At 37.7% G+C, this 24401-nt stretch overlaps 1 protein-coding gene across 1 annotated transcript; it reads left to right on the plus strand.

The window, feature by feature from the left end:
* Positions 1 to 1272: 1272 nt before the first annotated feature.
* On the plus strand, positions 1273 to 20502 carry LOC128205007 (uncharacterized). Its single transcript, XM_052906402.1, has 7 exons — positions 1273 to 2416; positions 4347 to 4505; positions 5003 to 5201; positions 13357 to 17594; positions 18153 to 18236; positions 18399 to 18836; positions 18969 to 20502. The coding sequence occupies exons 1-7, from the start codon at positions 1676 to 1678 to the stop codon at positions 19842 to 19844; spliced, it is 6735 nt and encodes a 2244-aa protein (XP_052762362.1). The 5' UTR covers positions 1273 to 1675; the 3' UTR covers positions 19845 to 20502.
* Positions 20503 to 24401: the final 3899 nt, after the last annotated feature.

The raw sequence follows: 24401 nt of genomic DNA on the forward strand, positions 1-24401 counted from the left end.
TTGTGGGTCAATGTTATCGTTTCTACGAAAATCAGATGGGTAACAAACATATTATGGATACGGCTGCGGGATGGGCCACTTTCGTCCAAATTTGTGTAAAAACGAATATGAGGGTCTATATTTCTAAATTGAATCCATGAAGGAACCCATCTACGGTCATTGTTGGTATATGGGTACGTTGCGGTCGGGTGATGTTGCGAGTGGGGATACTTAGCCCAAACCCCATGATACTCTTCCCATAATTCTGATGGAACCCGATACCCCGAGAGTCGTCAATAATGTTCGGAAATGTTTCTTCCCTTTCCCTATGAACATGTGGGTACCCTGTGGGACTATGGGCCTCTATACCCCAAACTTATAGGATTAATTTTCTGATCCCAATAGATGCCCGTGGACCCCGAAGATTCTACGATCTTCAGGCCCATTACCTAAATTTGGATCTTATAAGACCTTTCACTACCCCGACTATAAACCTTTTCCCCTCCATAGCACCCTTAAGACTGATATTCCGCTGTGAAAGCCACCTCGCCCAAGGTATAAGAACTCTCATGATAAAACATAGGACCATCTGTAGGGCTCATCGTTGTTAACGAGAATCCCCCTGGTGCATCTAGGTCATGTACCTTACCATCACCTTCCCGGGAGGGCGCTAACGCTGGGGCCGCTGACATAAGTTGTAGACTCTCATGGTCTGTAATATAAAAAAGTAACTGATATCGATGTGTTTGATATTGCGTTCAGATAACAGGCGAAGCGACGCATAATCTACCAATATGGTTCCTGTATTACCATATGGACACCAACTCATATGAAATCATATTTAAGGTGTCCGGTTAGCGCACTCGTTTTACACCAAGGCAACCCGGGTTCAGATCCCGTCCTGGATGCATGCGTGTTTGGTTGATGGTCACCAAGCCGGATAATGTAGTTTTTTCTGGGTTCTCTGGTTCCCCAACAAAACAAAATCACACTTGGACGCAATATCGTGCCAATGAAGTTAATGTAATATTATTTTTTTTAAATCTTATTAAAATAATTAAAACTAATTTATAAGTAAAATCATATCGTAATGATAATATAAAATGCTGGCCGTTTGACACATTTCCTTGATACGCAATGAAGTTTTTGTTTTTCTGTTTAAGTACTTTTTGAATGACCCTCGAAGACGTTATTCTTTACTTTCACCGATTTTGAAAATCACGCCATTTGACAATGATCTGGAGTATATAAAAGATACAAGTATGTTTTGAAATTAACCATTCACAACGAACCTCGAGAGCGATAGGAGACGTTATAATTACAATATCATTTTTGTGCTTGAAAATGCTTGAAAAGATTATGACTGGAATTGATATATTAATATTCGAAAGTATTGTGTAATTAAATTCAAAAATACTCATTGAGTTATAAAAAGAAATCATTTCGTTCTGGAAAAAGTGTAAAAAGGTGCACTTAAAAGAATTTATGTTCCGTCAAAAGAATTTCTTTTAAACCTAACAACTCTGACAGTTATTTTGTAGCTGATTTCAAACAGTTTGATGCCATTGTGTATGTTCTTATTTCTTTAATTTGCATAAACTTCGGATACGAATACTAATGCTCGCCGAAAGATCGCCAAAAGACTAATTTCAATCATAGATTTTTAAGAAGGTGTTGCCAATGTGAACTTAATACTATGGCGCAGTACAATGAACACTTTACTACACCCGAAAGTCAAAACTGGCTAAAGGGATGGGTGGCAGTGAAGACAGCAGCAGAAGCACTCGCTCCGTTTGCTTGTAACGTCTGTGATGATATTCGAGTAAAAAAGTTAAAAAAATCAATAAAACATCTTGTTCCTGACCTCTGTGAGAACTGCTCCATTGTTGAAATTATACCGTGCGATCCAAATAACAACATTTGTAATGCAGGACAATGCCGTTTTCACAACGGGCGTATCTTCCGTCCGTGCCTTATAGTAAAATGTAACGAATATCGCAATACTGTTACCGACGACATCCAAAAAGGGATCGATATACGTTTCACTTGCAATAGCTGCAGGACAACAGAAATCGTAAAGTGTAATCCAAGAAATAAAGTCTGCAATTCGGGAAGGTGCAAATTCCATATGGACCAAAATACGAAACAATTCATCCCCACAAGGCCATGCCGGAATAACATTTGTGATACGCTCCGGGATGCCATAGAACAGAAACACAGGTTTGGGAATCCGTCATGGAAGAATACAGATGCGAGGAAATGGTGTGTTAACGCCTGGGATATTGCCAAGTGCTTTATGCCCCCAGATGGCTACGCAGATGTGGAAAATGAGGAAGATACTGACTTGAATGGGATAATAAGTGTCTACATCAACTGTGAAGAATTTCAACAGTATTTTACCGCTGACCTGTCCCTTCCACGCAATCTTTGCACCAAGGTACGTAGAGTGTAATGCCTTATTACTTACATTAAAGTTATAGCGCAATTCATTCTCTACATATTCTTGACTTTGTACTGTATTGATAGATCAACGTGATGCAAAACATTCGTCAGATTTGGACCTTAATTATGAGTTAGTGAAAAATACGTTTCAGAAAAATTGAGATTTGTCAATTAGTTCCATTTACGAACTTCCTGCCTTAACCTTACGTCCATTACTTAATACCCTTAGGGTTCAGTTAGTTCAATCACTTCATCTCTTTTGCTTTATGCTAATTCACTCACTTAATTCCTTCAGCCTTCGATCTTTTTATTGATTTAAAACATTGGTTTTCGGTCAATTTACGCAATTTATACCTGTTGCTTTCGATCAAATTACGCACTTCATTATTTGTTAGCACGCCAATTTTGACATTTTGTATCGAATCTCACGTCAATGTACACACTTGTCACCTTGATATTATGTCCAACATATACACTGCACAATAAATGTAGACAAGATAACGTCCATTTACAACACTTCGCACACCAACGAGCTAACGTCCGTTTGCGCAATTATATGCCTTCAGAAAAGGTCTTTTTATACGCATTCGTTACCATTCGATAAATTCAATTTACGCATTCTATATATATTATATAGTTCAATGATAGGTATTTGAATGGAGAACTATATGTTATGTTTACTGAATTGAATGTTCAAATACAAGTAGATGAAATAAGAAAAGCTTGTAGAAAACTAAATAATGAAAAGGCTGCTGGACCTAATTATCTTCTGAATGAATTTTTCAAAAAACTGTATTATGGATATATTGAACCTCTTTTTAAAAGGAGTAATCTCAACAATGCTTATTACATAGGGGGATAAGGACATACGGAAAAATCTTTACAAAGGTTTTAAATGGTTAAATGAGTTGGTTGAAAAATATTATGCATACATAGGGTAAAATATGGCTTTAGAAAGAATATTGATCTTGCACGATATTACGGCTTACGACGTTATACCTTAAGCTCATATAAATGTCATAGCCTTACTTTACATCCACTTAAGGAATATATTGCGGGGTTGATGCCATTATCTATTACACCAATAGTTCATTATTTTATACAGGAGTTGTTACAAAATATTCATATCATATCAGAAAACCTTACAGTTATTATTTATCAACAGCTCCATAAATGGAACGACCCGACCGTAAGCGGAAACAGTTTAACAAATTACGTCACAATAGCTCGACAACCACTTGAAATAACTTTTATTTAAAACGTAAAATTTTAACACTAATGCCTTCAATACATTTAACATATCATTAATTAAATCTTTATTAAATGTCAATTTAAGTTTTTCGACGCATTCTGACACCATATATAAATACATAAACAACAAGATGAAGTAGATTCAATCTTCATGTATGTTGTTATGCGTCCATTCTGAATCTGAACATATCCGAAGATGTTGCGTTCATCGGAATGATTCGCAATTGCCGAAAGGCAGTTCATTTAAGGTGTGTGTATTAACAATTAACGATGTACGCTTTTCCTTTATTTCACGAATATACGCTAATCAGACGTTTTACCATTAGCTCACGACCATAACCGGTTAACGTACCTTAAGCTTGCGTCGGAAAACAATTAACGACGGGCATTATTTCTTGAACTTACGTCCATAAATTGTTGGCGGACGTTAAACCTTAAGCTTGAGTCCATTTATGGTTATATTCTTAATACCATTATCTTACATCTGGCAACAGTTAAGTGGCCTTATAGCGTTAACCACGTTCAATTACGGTTAACCGACGTATTATCTTTAGCTGCGTTCATTAACGGTTAACAAACGTCATACCTTTGGCTTTCGCTCATAAATAGTTAACGACGGGCGTTTTACCTTGAGCTTACATCACTATTCACAATATAATGATTCCCTTATGCAGGTCCGTGATGTTGGAAAGCATGTCCGCCATGCCCCGAAACCGGAGGTTACTGACGATAACTTGAAAGTCTGGTTTACAGACCTGAAGGCCTTATTATCTGACCCAACATTTCACAAAGCAAATCCCCGAGCGCAAGATGCCATAGACCAGCTTGATAAGGTAAGACTTTGTGGGATACATTCTAGATATAAAGGATCGCTTTAATGTTCGAGGTGAACATGAACTTTATGGGTTTTTTTCTATTTTTGTGTACGTCGGAATACACATGTGGTTAGTAATTAATAATTTCAGAGCTCCTCGGCCATTTTTATTTAAAACAACCTCAGATGTATGCCGGAACAACAGTAGAAGTAGCTCGCAAAATTTGGAATTATATCATTAATTAAATGTAGTGCTTAGCTTGTAATTGTTGATCTAAGTTTTAATTAAAGACTCCTAAGTGTTAAAGGCCTAGTTTATGGAATGTTTGGCATCTTTTGTTAATTGCACTTGGTGTGAGTAGCGGCCAATTTCCTGCGTATTTGATTATTGGCTCAGGGCCATTTAAGTTTGACACTTTGAGAGAAGATTATCGCATTGTCTCACTTTTACATGAGAGGAAAATGGCCGAGGAGTTCCGAATGTAATAAATATAGACATATTAATTTTCTTTACAGCTGGAGAGTGACGACTATGTGATTCCACCTTCAGACATCAAAGCAGCACTTGAAGGGCTAGAGAGGAAAGCGATAGACCTTGTTGACGTGCTTCAGAGGAAAACAGATGATGGCGTCCTTGCTATACAAGAGGCTGAAAATATAGCCACTCAAAACATAAAATCGTTGAATGAATATGATCAGCCCTTATTTAAATCAGGTCAGTGTTGTTTTTTTGTAATAAAATTAATGCTTTCTGCAAGAAAGCTTCACTGAATTTTCTTGCGTGCCTTTTTGCGTTCATACTAGGGAATGCTGTTAAGGCTATCGCCTGTAAATGTGTTGATCTGAAACGCGATACTCGATAGTACGATAATGAAAACGCGAAATCACGAAACTACGATAACGAAAATACGACAGTACGATGATTAAAACGCGACAGTACGATAACGAAAACGCGATAATACGACAGTACGATGATAATAATGCGATATACTGTCGTGGTTTCACCACCGTATTGTCGCGTTTTCATCATTGTAGTGTCGTGATTTCACGTTTTCGTAATCGTAGTGTCGTACTGTCGTGTTTTCATCATCGTACTGTCGCGTTTTCATCATTGGTCTGTCGTGTTTTCCTCATCGTTCTGTCGTGTTTTCCTCATCGTACTGTCATGTTTTCATTATTTTACTGTCGTGTTTTCATCATCCTACTGTCGTGTTTTCATCATTTTACTGTCGTGTTTTCATCATTTTACTGTCGTGTTTTCATCATCCTACTGTCGTGTTTTCATCATCGTACTGTCGTGTTTTCATCATCCTACAGTTGTGTTTTCATCATCGTACTGTCGTGTTTTCATCATCCTACTGTCGTGTTTTCATCATCGTACTGTCGTGTTTTCATCATCCTACTGTCGTGTTTTCATCATTTTACTGTCGTGTTTTCATCATCCTACTGTCGTGTTTTCATCATTTTACTGTCGTGTTTTCATCATCCTACTGTCGTGTTTTCATCATCGTACTGTCGTGTTTTCATCATCCTACAGTTGTGTTTTCATCATTTTACTGTCGTGTTTTCATCATTTTACTGTTGTGTTTTCATCATCGTACTGTCGTGTTTTCATCATCGTACTGTCGTGTTTTCATCATCCTACAGTTGTGTTTTCCTCATCGTACTGTCGTGTTTTCATCATCCTACTGTCGCGTTTTCATCATCGTACTGTCGTGTTTTCCTCATCGTTCTGTCGTGTTTTCATCATCCTACTGCCGTGTTTTCCTCATCGTTCTGTCGTTTCATCGTTCTGTCGTGTTTTCCTCATCGTTCTGTCGTGTTTTCCTCATCGTTCTGTCGTGTTTTCCTCATCGTTCTGTCGTGTTTTTATCATCGTTCTGTCGCGTTTTTATTACCAAACTGTCTTCTAATCACCATCGTACTTTCGCGTTTTCACCATCGTTCTGTTACGTGTTCATTATCGTACTATCGTGTTTTCATCATCGTACTATCGACATCCGGTGCGCATGCGCATAAATAATTTGCCCTACGTTTGACAAAATGTCGGATGCAGGGGTGCGTTTCAGAAGGATTTTACAATCTGCCATTATCGGAATTGTACGATCGTAATAACGACCAACTTAATGTTAATCATACATTCCTTAAACAAACGTCTGGTAAACTCTCCATTTGATTGGAACAACTAACAATAGCGAACCGTTAGAGCGAATGACAAAGACTGAAGTAAAGTGACGTTACGTCAAATTAACCTGATAAGAGCACCTGCCTTTTTTATCAATGATACTAATACAACCACCACCACCACCACCACCACCACCACCACCACCAACACCACCACCACTACTACTACTACTACTACTACTACTACTACTACTACTACTACTACTGAAAATATAGACTGTATTCTTAAAACAATAGCGTCTAAAATGATCCACAACCATTTCTTCTAAGAACACGACATAATAATGAGTGCTTTCTAGTGACTTTGATGAATTAGAAGTTTCTGCCGGGGAACCCGACCCTCCCTTATGATGATGATGATGATGATGATGATGATGATGATGATGATGATGCGACTACGACGACAACAATAATAATAAAACAAATCATAATGTGACGAAACGACGACGACAACTAAGGTGATGAAAATGATATGATGATCCGACACGACGACAATGATGATAATACAAGTAATGATAATTCGACGATCACGACTAGGATGATGATAATTATAATAACAATAATGCAACGACGACATATTGCTAAACATGATGCGACGATGACTAAAATGGTGATAACGATATATATGATGCGTAATTGTCATAGTTGATGATGATGATGATGATGATGATGATGATGATGATGATGATCGTACTGTCGTTTGGTCACGTTTTAATCATCGTACTGCCGCGTTTTCATCAACGTAGATTCGTGATCATCGTTTTCATCATCGTCCTATCGAGTATCGCGTTTCAGATCAACACAATTACAGGCGATGGCCCTAACGGCGTCCAATATTATACCGCATGGGCACACGTTATCAATCCTTTAAAAACGCATTCTCATTTAATTAGAAAAGAGTGTCACTTTAATAAGATGGATTGTGTTGGATACATTATACGTAGTGAAGTAGTCAATATACTTCAAAATAACGTTTGTATCATTCACTGGCGCTCCAACGAGACTAAATCCCCGATACTCGCAAATAACGTCAAAAGCGCTCGTAGAGAGCATTTTTCAGGCTTACTAAACAAGTGATATTCCCTTTATTGTGATTGAAGTCAATAAAACGTTTTCGAAAAAAAGAATGCTGAAAATTTATGTTGAAAATGATTGAAAAATGGAAATATATTTACATAATTTTAATAATTGACCTGTTTACTTTTAACACTGTCGAAACATTTGACGGTTTCTGTTGAAAGGGGGGTATTTTTGCCTATAAGTGCAACTACTTTTCTAAATTGATACATGCACATGTACAACAAACATCATCATTGAGAAATAAACTTTTAACTGCTTACTAAATAATGCATTTATGGAAAATATTAACTACCGATAACGAGATTGTAACCGTGTAAAAAATGGCTGAAACGCACAAATATCAATTAACTGGTAAGTCAATTTACAGAAATCGTCTCATAAGGCAGAAACACAGTGTTTCCTGTACCTTTCATTCAAATTAAGCCAAATTTATCATTCGTAAAACAATTGTTTTCGATATTTATACATCCTTTTCGGTAATTAAAACAATTTCATGAATTGTGGTACATCTTATTTGGGAGTAGCAACACATCTTTAAATTATTAAGGAAGTGTGCTTTGATAAACTGTTTGTTATTTCATACACCAAAAGAAGGCATTGGGCAAATACGCTCTGTTATAACTAAAACGCTTTTCTTTACGGCAGCCATCTTCACAACATCCCTCCTTTTATTTTCACTGCATTACGTCTGCAATCTTGTCTATGGTCGTCAAACATACCTCATAACCATTCAGACGTATGACACATACTTCCGTTTATTTCCCCGCGTTACGTCAGCCATTTTGTCTATGGTCGTCAAACATACCTCCTATCCATTCAGAAGTATGACACATACTTCCGTTTATTTTCCCGCGTTACGTCAGCCATTTTTGTCTATGGTCGTCAAACATACCTCCTATCCATTCAGAAGTATGACACATCCTTCCGTTTATTTTCCCGCGTTACGTCACCCATTTTGTCTATGGTCGTCAAACATACCTCATAACCATTCAGAAGTATGACACATCCTTCCGTTTATTTTCCCGCGTTACGTCAGCCATTTTGTCTATGGTCGTCAAACATACCTCCTATCCATTCAGACGTATGACACATACTTCCGTTTATTTCCCCGCGTTACGTCAGCCATTTTGTCTATGGTCGTCAAACATACCTCCTATCCATTCAGACGTATGACACATACTTCCGTTTATTTCCCCGCGTTACGTCAGCCATTTTGTCTATGGTCGTCAAACATACCTCATAACCATTCAGAAGTATGACACATCCTTCCGTTTATTTTCCCGCGTTACGTCACCCATTTTGTCTATGGTCGTCAAACATACCTCCTATCCATTCAGACGTATGACACATACTTCCGTTTATTTCCCCGCGTTACGTCAGCCATTTTGTCTATGGTCGTCAAACATACCTCCTATCCATTCAGACGTATGACACATACTTCCGTTTATTTCCCCGCGTTACGTCAGCCATTTTGTCTATGGTCGTCAAACATACCTCATAACCATTCAGAAGTATGACACATCCTTCCGTTTATTTTCCCGCGTTACGTCACCCATTTTGTCTATGGTCGTCAAACATACCTCCTATCCATTCAGAAGTATAACACATCCTTCCGTTTATTTTCCCGCGTTACGTCAGTCATCTTGTCTATGGTCGTCAAACATACCTCCTATCCATTCAGAATTATGACACATTCTTCCGTTTATTTTCCCGCGTTACGTCAGTCATCTTGTCTATGGTCGTCAAACATACCTCCTATCCATTCAGAAGTATGACACATCCTTCCGTTTATTTTCCCGCGTTACGTCAGTCATCTTGTCTATGGTCGTCAAACATACCTCCTATCCATTCAGAAGTATGACACATCCTTCCGTTTATTTTCCCGCGTTACGTCAGTCATCTTGTCTATGGTCGTCACATATACCTCATATACTATAAGACGTATATCACATCCTTCTACACAACTCCCCGCGTTACGGCAACCATCTTGTCTATGGTCAAACATACCTCATATCCTTTCAAACTTACGACACACCCTTACACAAATTTCCCAGCAATTTTGTAAAACGTTTTAACTCTATTTAAAGATTGAATAATTGAACTCACGATCATCGAAATAAAAGTGCTTGATATAAAGTAATTGTTTGCTCTGAAACCCAAGATTTTGAGGAAAAATGGTCCACATGTTACAAAATGTTGCGTTACATCGAACTTTTGATGTTCTATTCTAATAACGACGATGCAAATTACTGATAAGAAATATATAAATCAAAATTGCAAATACGATTTTATTCCATTTAAACACGTTTCCCAAATGCATGTATATTTGTTCATCAGAAAAGCCTTAGGTAAACATCCTCTTATTAACGGCTAATTGACGCCTTGTGGGAACGAGGCGCTCTGTATGAAATGCCGGTGCTCCGCTGAGTTATTAAGTAATATCCGTGTAAATAGACGTACATCGTGCTTATCTAAAATTGTATTTAAGGTTTTAAAAAAGCACAATGCACGTCTAATTACACGAATATTAATTTATAACTAATGATAGAATGTTTTTTAACATAGTCAAAACTTTGTAAGGAAAGTTGGTATTAATTTCGTAATTTCTAATTTCTCTGAAAGATAATACAACAACACGTTGATCAACATGTGTACAGCTTGTTCCCTAGCTGTGAATATAATACATAATTTGTATTTATTAAAGCCTAGAATACAACAATTCGGATGTCTGTTGTTTCATCTTAAGTAACGTTATGCAGTTACTTACCTTATTTAGTGCATGATGCCGTTCGAAGCACGTTTCGTATCTTATTTGTAAGTATTAGTTGCATGTAACCCTGAGTGATTCGGGTGATATGTTTCCGTTTGTGATATTAATGATATCGTTTAAAACAGTTTATAAGCAATAAACGTTAAATTGTTAGGAAAGATTGTTCTGAATGATGAAATTTTGAAACGTCTTCGACCAGAGACGTAATTTATTTATAGAAAAGCGTAGCAGAAAACATTTTCAGCGGTCTAGTGTTAGCGATATTGTTGTGCCGTGCGTTTTTAACTATAAACCCGTTATTTGACACCTATGGGGAATTAGCTATTGAAGTCAAAACCAAATCCTTTTCACGAAGCAAGTTCTTTTCACGATTTTATTCTGTTGTTCTTTCCTTAACACATACTTGATGCAATAACACAGTATTTGTAGTCCAAAAATTAACACCAAATATATTGTATAACAGCGACAACGCTATAGTTTGCTGGACTGTGGTAAAACCATCTCCGAGCTCAGACAAATTTCAAGAGTCCGTTTTCTATTAAGAACTACCTTTTTTCTCTCCTCTCCTCTCAACATTTAAAAATCTGTTACCTTATATTGTGCGGCTCGGTCATGCATTACATAAATTAAACTAATAGAAAAACAGGAAATACTTCAAAAAGATTGTCAGCTCAGCTCAAACTAATTACTTCTGATTTCAAATAGTTCACAATCAAAACATGTCAAGGTTCTAAGTTAGATACAAAGAAACAATAAAACAGTAAGCTAAGGTCAGCATGGCTTCGACTGACACCTCCTTTGTTTGGCAATTAGCAACATCCTAAATCGTTGGCGTTTGCCAACCTGTTACAAACACAGTTGCATATTTCAAATAACAGGTGTAAAAACATCTAACAAATAATTTGTAAACAACCCAACGCTGAAATTATGGAAATGGTTTCAATTAACAAAACAATTTTAACCAAAGTATGGCATGACGTACAGCATAACAATATGGTTGACTACTACCATTGACTTCTACACGGCATTATCTCCCATCTGAACATATATTTTAAAGCTTTAACCTTAAAATAGAAGTAACCTATATACTTAATAGTTTTCCAAACGCCAGGCAATGACCGACACAATGCAAATAAGACGTAAAAATAGTTTAATCCAAGACTTGATTCTGTCAAAAACAGAATTGTACATCATCCAGTCAAAAGTACGATCCGATTTTACTGTAAATATTAGAATAATTCTGTATTCTTTGCAACAAATGCATAAATTATACTGTCAAAAATCATTCAACTGTTATAAAAAAATCTTAAATATGATAACAAGAAAACAGTTATATCATGTTGATGAAAAGTATTTATTCATGATTCATGGGTCAAAATCATCTGCGTATCTGCAATTACTTAATTACTGCGTAAAATAAAATATATCTATCGCAATATACACATTGTCTGGACGAGAGTAGTCACGTGGTGTTTGTAATTGACACCGGAAAAATATATTTAAAACTAATATTAAAAGAACCGTATCGCAATATATCACGTTACGGATACATATATCACAGTGTACATCACGATCGGCTTCTCGGCGTATCATTCCCACTCTATTTGTAAGACACAGACTGGACGAGAGCCGTCACGTGGTGTTTAATTAAAACCGATGAAAGAATATTATTTAAAAAAGCTATTTTTATAATTCGTTTGTCATTCATTTCCAACGAACTTTACATGCTAAATTTTGGCACCCTTTGATGTGTTGCATCAATGGTCTTTCTATCATCGAATTGTATTTATAAAACGTTTATTTATTTTACAATACATTCATGTGTATTTAAAAATGTGTGTTTCGGGCAGGGATCTTACTTAAGAAATATAACACACCACTGAGGGTCATATGACATTATAAGGACCGGCCATTCAGCCACCACTGGTGTATATGGACTCAGGCACTAGCCGAGATCCATTCACCTTCGGGGGCTGACTGACCGGTCCTTAATATGCCATATGGCCCGAGGTGGTGTGTTATATTTCTTATATTATACCGAACACTTTTCATTATAAGTCAATATTTTTAAAGCGATTTAAATGTGTTTTTTAACAAACCTGATAATGTTTACTTGCGACATGTTTTTCGCCGTTGTGAAAATAGCAAGCCGCACTATCAAATCGTATGACATCAGCGGTCCATATTACATTTTCGGCGAGGTCCAGACCGGCCCAAAATATAATATTGACCGCTGACGTCATAAAACTGAATTTTCATCAAAATACTGTGATATACGAACCGATCGAGATTATATATATAAAGAAATGATAAATTTATGTGAGGTATAATATACGATATTAGTAATCGAAGAAAAATACTCTATAAAGCAGGAACACCGTTCTCTGGTTTCCATGATAATGATCTGACGGCGACTGTTATCCTGTATCACCAAAAAAACAACTGCACGCTAGCGCTTGGTCCTTCATTAAACATATCTGACGGTTGCTTTTATCAAGTATCACCGAATTATCAACTGCACGCTAACGCTTGGCCCTTTATTTTACAGATCTTACTGCGACTGTTATCGTGTATCACCGGAAAACAACTGCACGCTAACGTTTGGCCCTTTATTTTACAGATCTGAAGGAGGATCTTATCATGTATCACCGGAAAACAACTGCACGCTAACGTTTGGCCCTTTATTTTACAGATCTGAAGGAGTCTCTAATCATGTATCACCGGAAAACAACTGCACGCTAACGTTTGGCCCTTTATTTTACAGATCTGAAGGAGTCTCTAATCATGTATCACCGGAAAACAACTGCACGCTAACGTTTGGCCCTTTATTTTACAGATCTGAAGAAAGGTCTCATCGTATATCATGGCACAAATAACTGCTCGCTACCGCTTGGTCCTTGCTTAGATCTGGAAGATTCAGGACTTGAGGACCTCTATTTATGGCCAAACATTAGTAGGGTTATTCTTCAGTCGATTCATAAAGACAAGACATCAATAGAACAGACTACAGAACCTCTTTCGAATTTGGAACAGTTGTTCAGTTCGAAAGGTATCATATTTCTCACCGCAGACGCTGGTGTTGGAAAGACATCATTTTGTAAGTTTTTAGTTTTATCGTGGTGTAAGGTTCAAGAGGGAACGACCGATCTGAAATCAACGGTTAGTGGCACCCAAAACGTTTCTAGCATTATTGAGTATTTGAAGGAATTTACTTATTTGTTTTACGTCAATTTACGTGAAAACCAATGCGCTAAATTAGAGGATATCATTTTCTCGCATACGGAATCTGTTGACACAAAGTTAACGCGGGATAATAAAGCCTTTGATAATATATTGTCGAAAGAAAACGGTTTGTTCATTTTAGACGGCTTAGATGAATGTAAAATTCCCTTGATAATGTCTATGCCTGTAAATAGAAAGTATACTGTTCTCATTACATCACGTCCTTGGAAACTTGCAAACATAAGTATGCAAAAAAAATATACACATGCACAAATTGAGGTTATGAAACAAGATTTGTCCAAACAACTTGTGAATCTTGCGAACGAATGTTTGAACAAGCATTTCAAGACATCATATGATACAGATGATTTCTTAGACGCTGTCAAAACTCAATGTTTAGAATCTCAGCTCGAAAATCCAATGTTTGCGCTGCAGTTGTTATGTATCTATCACGATAAACGCAGTGAGAATAAAACATGTTCGGACAATGCAACCGTTCACAGATTATGTTCAGATTCCGGTACAACGTCAGTACCTCGTCAGACCGGACTGACATACCTTGGTAAGACAAGGTCGCATGTATATGCAAATATGATAGAACTGATGTTACGTAGTACCGAAAAGAAGGAGGAATCACTCGTACAAGATCTCAGTGAGTATTACAAGAACAATGGTCAACCACATGCACTTCCCGAATGTTTTGATGAAAGAAATTACGCGTGCTGTGGTTTAGCAAAACTAATTTACGCTATTGGAAAACTGGCTGCTTATTCACTCTTAGGCGATAATAAATCTTTAATAGAAGAACACCAAATAAGAAAACTTAAGAAAGATGAAACGTCGGTACTTCTCAAATCTGGACTTCTTTCGAAAACAAGCTTGAAAACTATATCAGGAGAGAGCAATGTGTACACATTTTTACATCAGACTTATAAGGAGATGCTTGCATGTGTGTTTCTATCTTCGCATGGTTTTGATAGTGATATTTGGAGAAAATTCATAGAAAATTTTGGTTCTGTTGTGTCACCCGATATGTTGTCTTTTTTATGTGTCATGAACTATGAACAAGGTTGCAAGTGTGTAGATATGTTTAATGAAAGCAAACGGTTGTTTGTTAGAGATGGCACATTTTACACATCCGAACTAATTGCCTATCAAACAACAATTGCAATGACCCACAAAGAATGTTTTGACAATGGAATTAAAGAGCCACGAATTACGTTGAAACACGCACTGCTTAACCCAGATTCAGGCATTGGAACTGATCATGCACTTTTGCAAGGAAGCGGTCTTGAGTTGGAAACACTTTTCATTAGCAACTATTCATTTACCACAGCAATAGAACCGAACTTTTTCTCAAATTCATTGGTGCACTTACTGGTAGAAGATGTTAAGTTTCGCGATGACCATATCGTACTTTCGAAATGTACACATCTCTCATCAATAACTATACAGAACACCCGTCTGTCCCACGTAACCATAAACCCGTCTTCCCTAGAGATGTTCTGGGTTTACGTGAGGCCTGAAATGATACAAGAAATACCGCCCATGAAGTTGTCCTTTGTTGGCGGGTCGCAATTCTCTTCCAATCTTAAAGAACTCAGCTTAGCGCACGTGACCATGGATGTTCCCCTTGATTTGGCAAATTGTCCGCAATTACAGGAATTAGTTATGAAAAATACCTCATCCGATTCTTTAACAGGTGTATGCGTTGTACGTAGCATGCAACGTTGTGATGCACTTCAGGAACTGCGGCTTGACACATTGACCTTCCCTGCAGATACTCACCTGGATCTCAGCGGTCTCACACATCTCTCAAACATAACTATACATCACACCCGTCTGTCCCACGTAACCATCAACCCGTCTTGTCTAGAGAATTTCTGGGTTAACGAAAAGCCTGAACTAATACAAGAAATACCGCCCGTGAAGTTGTCCTTTGTTGGCGGGTCGCAATTCTCTTCCAATCTTAAAAAACTCAGCTTAGCGCACGTGACCATGGATGTTCCCCTTGATTTGGCAAATTGTCCGCAATTACAGAAATTAGTTATGAAAAATACCTCATCCGATTCTGTAACAGGTATATGCGTTGTACGTAATATGCAACGTTGTGATGCACTTCAGGAACTGCGGCTTGACACATTGACATTCCCTGCAGATACGCACCTGGATCTCAGTGAATTAACGTGTTTGACTGATATATCATTGGTAAGATTAACGACGGATATAACCGTTCAGTTTCCACAAAATGTGCATGTAATATGCATAGACGGTGTAACCTTTTGCAAAAATACACACCTGGTACTCAGCGGTCTCACACATCTCTCAAACATAACTATACTGGACACCCGACTGTCCCGCGTAACCATCAACCCGTCTTGTCTAGAGAATTTCTGGGTTTACGTAAAGCCTGAACTAATACAAGAAATACCGCCGGTGAAGTTGTCCTTTGTTGGCGGGTCGCAATTCTCTTCCAATCTTAAAGAACTCTGCTTAGTGCACGTGACCATGGATGTTCCCCTTGATTTGGCAAATTGTCCGCAATATCAGAAATTAGTTATGAAAAATACCTCATCCGATTCTTTAACAGGTGTATGCGTTGTACGTAGCATGCAACGTTGTGATGCACTTCAGAAACTGCGGCTTGACACGTTGACATTCCCTGTCGATACTCACCTGGATCTCAGCGGTCTCACACATCTCTCAAAGATAACTATACAGAACACCCGTCTGTCCCGCGTAACCATCAATCCGTCTTGTCTAGAGGAGTTCTGGGTTGCCGTAAAGCCTGAACTAATACAAGAAATACCGCCGGTGAAGTTGTCCTTTGTTGGCGGGTCGCAATTCTCTTCCAATCTTAAAGAACTCAGCTTAGTGCACGTGATCATGGATGTTCCCCTTGATTTGGCAAATTGTCAGCAATTACATAAATTAGTTATGACGAATACCTCATCCGATTCTGTAACAGCTATATGCGTTGTACGTAGCATGCAACGTTGTGATGCACTTCAGGAACTGTATCTTGACACATTGACCTTCCCTGCAGATACTCACCTGGATCTCAGCGGTCTCACACATCTCTCATCAATAACTATACAGAACACCCGTCTGTCCCGCGTAACCATCAACCCGTCTTGTCTAGAGAATTTCTGGGTTTACGTAAAGCCTGAACTAATACAAGAAATACCGCCGGTGAAGTTGTCCTTTGTTGGCGGGTCGCAATTCTCTTCCAATCTTAAAGAACTCTGCTTAGTGCACGTGACCATGGATGTTCCCCTTGATTTGGCAAATTGTCAGCAATTACATAATTTAGGTCTAGGAAATACCTCGTCCGATACTATGACCGATACAGGCGTCGTATGTAACATGCAACGTTGTGATGCACTTCAGGAACTGCGGGTTGACGCATTGACATTCCCTGTCGATACTCACCTGGATCTCAGCGGTCTCACACATCTCTCATCAATAACTATACAGAACACCCGTCTGTCCCGCGTAACCATCAACCCGTCTTGTCTAGAGATGTTCTGGGTTGCCGTAAAGCCTGAACTAATACAAGAAATACCGCCGGTGAAGTTGTCCTTTGTTGGCGGGTCGCAATTCACTTCCAATCTTAAAGAACTCAGCTTAGTGCACGTGACCATGGATGTTCCCCTTGATTTGGCAAATTGTCCGCAATTACAGCAATTAGTTATGGAAAATACCTCATCCGATTCTGTAACAGGTATATGCGTTGTACGTAATATGCAACGTTGTGATGCACTTCAGAAACTGCGGCTTGACACATTGACATTCCCTGCAGATACGCACCTGGATCTCAGTGAATTAACGTGTTTGACTGATATATATTTGGTAAGATTAACGACGGATATAACAGTTCAGTTTCCACAAAATGTGCATGAAATATTCATAGACGGTGTAACCTTCCGCATAAATACACACCTGGATCTCAGTGAATTAACGTGTTTGACTGATATATCATTGGTAAGATTAACGACGGATATAACCGTTCAGTTTCCACAAAATGTGCATGAGATATTCATAGACGGTGTAACCTTTTGCAAAAATACTCACCTGGTACTCAGCGGTCTCACACATCTCTCATCAATAACTATACAGCACACCCGTCTGTCCCGCGTAACCATCAACCCGTCTTGTCTAGAGAATTTCTGGGTTTACGTAAAGCCTGAACTAATACAAGAAATACCGCCGGTGAAGTTGTCCTTTGTTGGCGGGTCGCAATTCTCTTCCAATCTTAAAGAACTCAGCTTAGTGCACGTGACCATGGATGTTCCCCTTGATTTGGCAAATTGTCCGCAATTACAGCAATTAGTTATGGAAAATACCTCATCCGATTCTGTAACAGGTATATGCGTTGTACGTAATATGCAACGTTGTGATGCACTTCAGGAACTGCGGCTTGACACGTTGACATTCCCTGCAGATACGCACCTGGATCTCAGTGAATTAACGTGTTTGACTGATATATATTTGGTAAGATTAACGACAGATATAACAGTTCAGTTTCCACAAAATGTGCATGAAATATTCATAGACGGTGTAACCTTCCGCATAAATACACACCTGGATCTCAGTGAATTAACGTGTTTGACTGATATATCATTGGTAAGATTAACGACGGATATAACCGTTCAGTTTCCACAAAATGTGCATGAGATATTCATATACGGTGTAACCTTTTGCAAAAATACTCACCTGGTACTCAGCGGTCTCACACATCTCTCAAACATAACTATACTGGACACCCGACTGTCCCGCGTAACCATCAACCCGTCTTGTCTAGAGAAGTTCTGGGTTTACGTAAAGCCTGAACTAATACAAGAAATACCGCCGGTGAAGTTGTCCTTTGTTGGCGGGTCGCAATTCTCTTCCAATCTTAAAGAACTCAGCTTAGTGCACGTGACCATGGATGTTCCCCTTGATTTGGCAAATTGTCCGCAATATCAGAAATTAGTTATGAAAAATACCTCATCCGATTCTTTAACAGGTATATGCGTTGTACGTAGCATGCAACGTTGTGATGCACTTCAGGAACTGCGGCTTGACACATTGACCTTCCCTGCAGATACGCACCTGGATCTCAGTGAATTCACGTGTTTGACTGATATATCATTGGTAAGATTAACGACGGATATAACAGTTCAGTTTCCACAAAATGTGCATGAAATATTCATAGACGGTGTAACCTTCTGCAAAAATACACACCTGGATCTCAGCGGTCTCACACATCTCTCAAAGATAACTATACAGCACACCCGTCTGTCCCACGTAACCATCAACCCGTCTTGTCTAGAGAAGTTCTGGGTTTACGTGAAGCCTGAACTGATACAAGAAATACCGCCCATGAAGTTGTCCTTTGATGGCGGGTCCAAGTTCTCAAGCAAACTTACGATGCTAAGCTTAGTACATACATCGAATAATCATAGCGTAGATTTATCGGAATGTGTACAGTTACAAACACTCAGAACATGTGATATATTACAAATAGGGACATTAGGCCTTCCACATCTGGAGGAGGCTCGATTGTTTGGAGCACAAACAGACTTTGGCAACAATGTTTTACAGCTCATTTCTGAAAGTAGTTGTCCTTGTAGAAGAATATGGTTCGAAAACCTATCTCCGGAAATATTCAGTTCATTGACTGTTAGTCGAACTTATGCTCAGAAGTTTGAATCATTCAAGTTTCGCTTTATGCTTTTTGACATAAATGTTTTTGATTTTATCAAGACGGTTGCTGTGAAAAAGGTTGAATTTGAAGAGGTGAAAATAGTTAAAGCCCAGCAGCTTGTAGCCTTACTGACATGTACAGAGCCTATTCAGGCCTCAGACAATACTGCAGACGGAACGGTCGAATTGCCAGTCGGGCTCCGTGTATCAGATATCAGTTTCTCTGAATGTCCTGTTCTGGGTTCTACAGTTGAGGAATTAGATTCGGCGATTGAATGTTTACGACGGGTTTGGGAGATAAAGGAAGTCAAGATAGAAACACAGCAGTCTAGCATTTCCAACACCGTCTGCGGTGAAGACATTATTAGCGAGAATCACATTGTGTTGATGAGTTTGCAGCTGAAATCAAATTAACTTAAGTTCGCATTGGATAGAAATCAAGATAGTGCATCTTTAAATTTAACGATCCAGCGAAATGAATAGTTTTACCATTTAATGTTTGTACATAAAGTTTCGTCTTACACATTCATATTTCGTTTATCTTAAATAGTCATATTCCGTATCGTCTTACACAGTCATATTCCGTTACGTCTTACAACGTCATATTCCGCTACGTCTTACAACGTCATGTTCCGTTACGTCTTACACAGTCATATTCCGCTACTACGTCTTACACAGTCATATTCCGTTACGTCTTACACAGTCATATTCCATTACGTCTTACACAGTCATATTCCGTTACGTCTTACAACGTCATATTCCGCTACGTCTTACAACGTCATGTTCCGTTACGTCTTAAACAGTCATATTTCGTTACGTCTTACACATTCATATTCCATTACGCTTTACAACGTCATATTCCGTTTCGGCTTACAACGTCATATTCCGTTTTTGGTTACAACGTCATATTCCATATCGTCTTATAAAGTTGTCCCCTGTTTAATCGCAGATTTGGGTGCCAAAACCTTTCAGATGTTTTTTTTATATATTTTGTGGATATTTTGACATCACGCAGGACAAATTATGTACAGTGAGCTTTTGTTGTATTTTTACTTTCGTATTTTTTTTGTGTCTGCCTGTTGATTATATTAAAATTTAGATTTCGAAACAAATTGTATCTTTTAAGAAGCATATAACAGTGGCATTAGCTTAGTTTTTAGTTAGCTAACACATAAGAATATTCATTTTTTTGTGTGATTCATCCCGCTATAGAACATGTATTAATATCCCGTTTCAAATATTTTAAAAAGAACGTTTAAACATTTGAGAAAAAATATGTAACTTTTTCATATGTCTGTCACACAAGTGAATGAATTAAAATGCAAAATGATATTACAAATGAAAACATGCTGATATAAATTTGGTACCTAAAAATATGATTGCTAGTACATTAATGCATGTACTTTATACTTTTGCAGCGTGTACGATAGTTTTGTGGTTTATACATGTTCAATGTTTTACATATGAAAACATCTATAAGCATATATTAAAGGGACCAATCAAAAGGGTCAGAAGTTCCCACTAAATATTTATTGTAAATTGTTTTGTTTTTTTTTAATGACAGGAGATGCTCTTTTTTTCCAAAATAGGAATAGTAACGATACTGAAAGTAGATTGTTATAGACTTCGACTTTAAAATTTTGTTCAAATCAATATATGCCAGTGATCGTTCTTGTGTTCGCGTAACAATATGTATAAGAACTTGATTTCAAGTTTGATAAAAAATTTGAGTGAGTCCCTTTAAACATGTTGTGTATGCAGTTTTCTTGTCTGTATATTGTATGTATTGAAAACATTCTAGTGACAAACAAACATTGATAAAAACTGAAACCGATTTGTATTTCATATTTTGAAAATCATTTACTTTAGATATTCCTTTTTTTATATTTCAACACAGAAATATTCATCATTATTGTTACTGTTTGGATCTGTGGAAAAGACATTCTATTTACAGGAGTAGTGTATTTTGTTTATTCGTTGTATTAAAGCTGCACTCTCACAGATTGATTGTTTTTACTCTTTTATTTCTGAAATGAGCCAATCTTAGCCTTTTCTACTGGAAATCAGTGACATAAGACTGCTGACAAAAGAGCAGACCGTTGTTTTCATATTCACGTAACATGGGTGTTTTATGGCTAAAATTGTTACTAATACTTTAAGAAATATTATTTTATCGGCTGTTTTCCAAACAATTGAGATCATTTCTGTTGTGAGTTATCTTTTATGGCTGTATTAAGGCATTGGTACCAAATCAGCTAATTCTGAGGCAAAATAAATAAAACAAAAATAAAACATTTGTGAGGGTACTGCTTTAAAGTTACTTTGAAATGTTTAACATAAAGTCATCGTCCGATACCAACGGAAGACCTATCTCTCTGTTGCATGGAGTGAGCGGAATGTGTAAGTCGTGGGTCTCCGACGGTGACAAGACTCTGTTTGCGACTAGTTTGTATACAGTGTTCATTTCAACTGAAATATTTCATGCTCTACTGAAAGCAATAAAAACACTATTAAAATAAAATAAAGATTTACCATCATTTTGAACCCATATTATGTATTGATAATGGACTCAGTATGAATGCTAAAACTTAAGTGGAACCTTCTGTTATATTTTGTCAATTAAGATTCAACTTGCGCTCATGTGTCATAGGGTGTGTTAACTTATATACAGTCGAACCCCGTTGGCTCGAACTCCAAGGACCGGCGAAAATACCTCGAGCCTCAGAAAAAACGAGCCAAGCGGGTATGCTTTTATTCAGTATATAGTAATCGGTCCTTAACATTCAGTTCGAGCCAACGAGGAATTCGAGCCAAGCGAATTCGAGTCAACGGGGTTCGACTTTACAAGAACATATTTTGAATGCAAATATATCAATACATAATATTTACAAAACATGCACTATGAACATATATTTGTTACACATGTAAAATGTTTACAAATGTTATGTACATATAATACATGTTCTTGTTGAGTTTTATATTTATAATAATGTGAAAAATAACTGCAACAAGCATTTATATTCATAAAATTTGATAGTAATATTGTGTACTATGCATTATGTAAAGATGGTTTTGTCAAACATGTAGCTATTTTAGCAAATGTTATGTACATGCACTACCAGTTCCTCAGCGGATCGATATTGAGTTCATGTATTGTATATAATCATGTATACTCAATGCAAGGAACATTCGTGTTCAAGAATTGTTTGTTAGTAGAATTGTACATACAATCAATGCAATTCCATGCCGTTATTTTTTCATGGCAATCATTGATAATAATGTATTCTGATAAATTATTTGTTATACATGCCTATGCAAAATATATGTTTTTGCAAGAAATGATGCAAAATAAAATGTATTAATAAATTATCTGAATTACTCTTTCGTTTTTATTCTTCTGCAGTTTTAAAAATGACAAAAAGGTCAATGCTGGATGCTGCTTCTGATTTTGATGATGATGATGATGATGATGATGATGATGATGATGATGATGATGATGATGATGATAGTGATGATGATGATGATGATGATGATGTTGTTGTTGATGATGTTGTTGATGATGATGATGATGATGATGATGATGATGATGATGATGATGGTGGTGGTGGTGGTGGTGGTGGTGGTGGTGGTGGTGGTGGTGATGATGATGATGATGATGATGATGATGATGATGATGATGATGTTGTTGGTGTTGTTGTTGATGATGATGATGATGATGATGATGATGATGATGATGATGATGATGATGATGCCACTCAGGGTTGAGTCTTATTGAACCATGTACTTTTATATAGAAACATGAGCGCAAATGTCACAAAATACGCCTGGTAGTGATGATTTTACAAAGGCTTCTAAAGTTATTGATCGGACACGACTGATTAAATTTATTTTTTATAATCAAAGGACGATAACTCCCAAGTGAGTAGAGCGATATGGATGGTTATCGAAATGGTCAATGGTTATGGTATGTGATAAAAATCGACAGGGATGCCAAACACATTATGACCGAAGTTTGTTTTATAAACTGACCCACTCAGAGTTAAGCCTAACTGACCAACTCAGGGATGGGCCAAACTGACCTATTCGGTAATGGCCCAAACTAGCCCACACAGGGATGGGCTAAACTGACCAACTCAGAGTTAAGCAAAACTGACCCACTCAGGGATGGGCCAGACTGACCTACTCGGTGATGACCCAAACTGACCCACTCAGGGATGAGCCAAACGTTACGAAATAACTTTTAAATAGAAGCAAGGAGTCCATCAGCGTTGAGCCAAAACTGGCAAGTGAACTTCTATATATACGAACAATATGCCCCCAAAGGTTGTGCTATTTCGCACCTACGTATTTCTATTTAGAAACAATGAGCCCCTCAGGGTTGTGCTATTTCTCACCTACGTATTTATATTTAGAAACAATGAGCCCCTAAGGGTTAAAATAAGCTACTTTTCAAAAGTAGCAAGGAGCCCGTCGAGTTAACCAAAATTTGCCGAAAGTACATCTAGTCCAGATTTACAGATCAATGCCTTATTTTCTCAGGCTAGATCAACACCAAACACGTTTCATAGCTTATGTTACAGTTTTGGGTAACAAGACCCCAGGGATAGTCTATTTAAAAAAAGTTTTCTTGCGCCTAGCGCTCCTCCCCTTTTCTAGTCCGAAATGGGTATGGGGTGGGGGGTACTCCCCCAATGAAATTTAAACATTTTCTAGTCCGAAATAGGGAATTTCCGGCGTATTTGATTACTTTTTCACTCTCATATTGAACTACAAAGTAAAATAAATAAAAAGGTGTGCGCACCCTCATACTCCCCCCCCCCCCTGCACCCGCTTGTGGTATCAACACAGTATGATCCCGCGATGAGGTATTTAATGATATTTATTTGTTTTTCCATCTGGGCTTTTCTTAACAGTTCTTATTGTAATATTAACAAGAGCCATACGTTTAGAATTTGATGGCAATGAGGTCTC

The sequence above is a fragment of the Mya arenaria genome, chromosome 10 (assembly GCF_026914265.1).
Source record: "Mya arenaria isolate MELC-2E11 chromosome 10, ASM2691426v1".
In the NCBI taxonomy this organism is placed as follows: Eukaryota; Metazoa; Mollusca; class Bivalvia; order Myida; family Myidae; genus Mya; species Mya arenaria.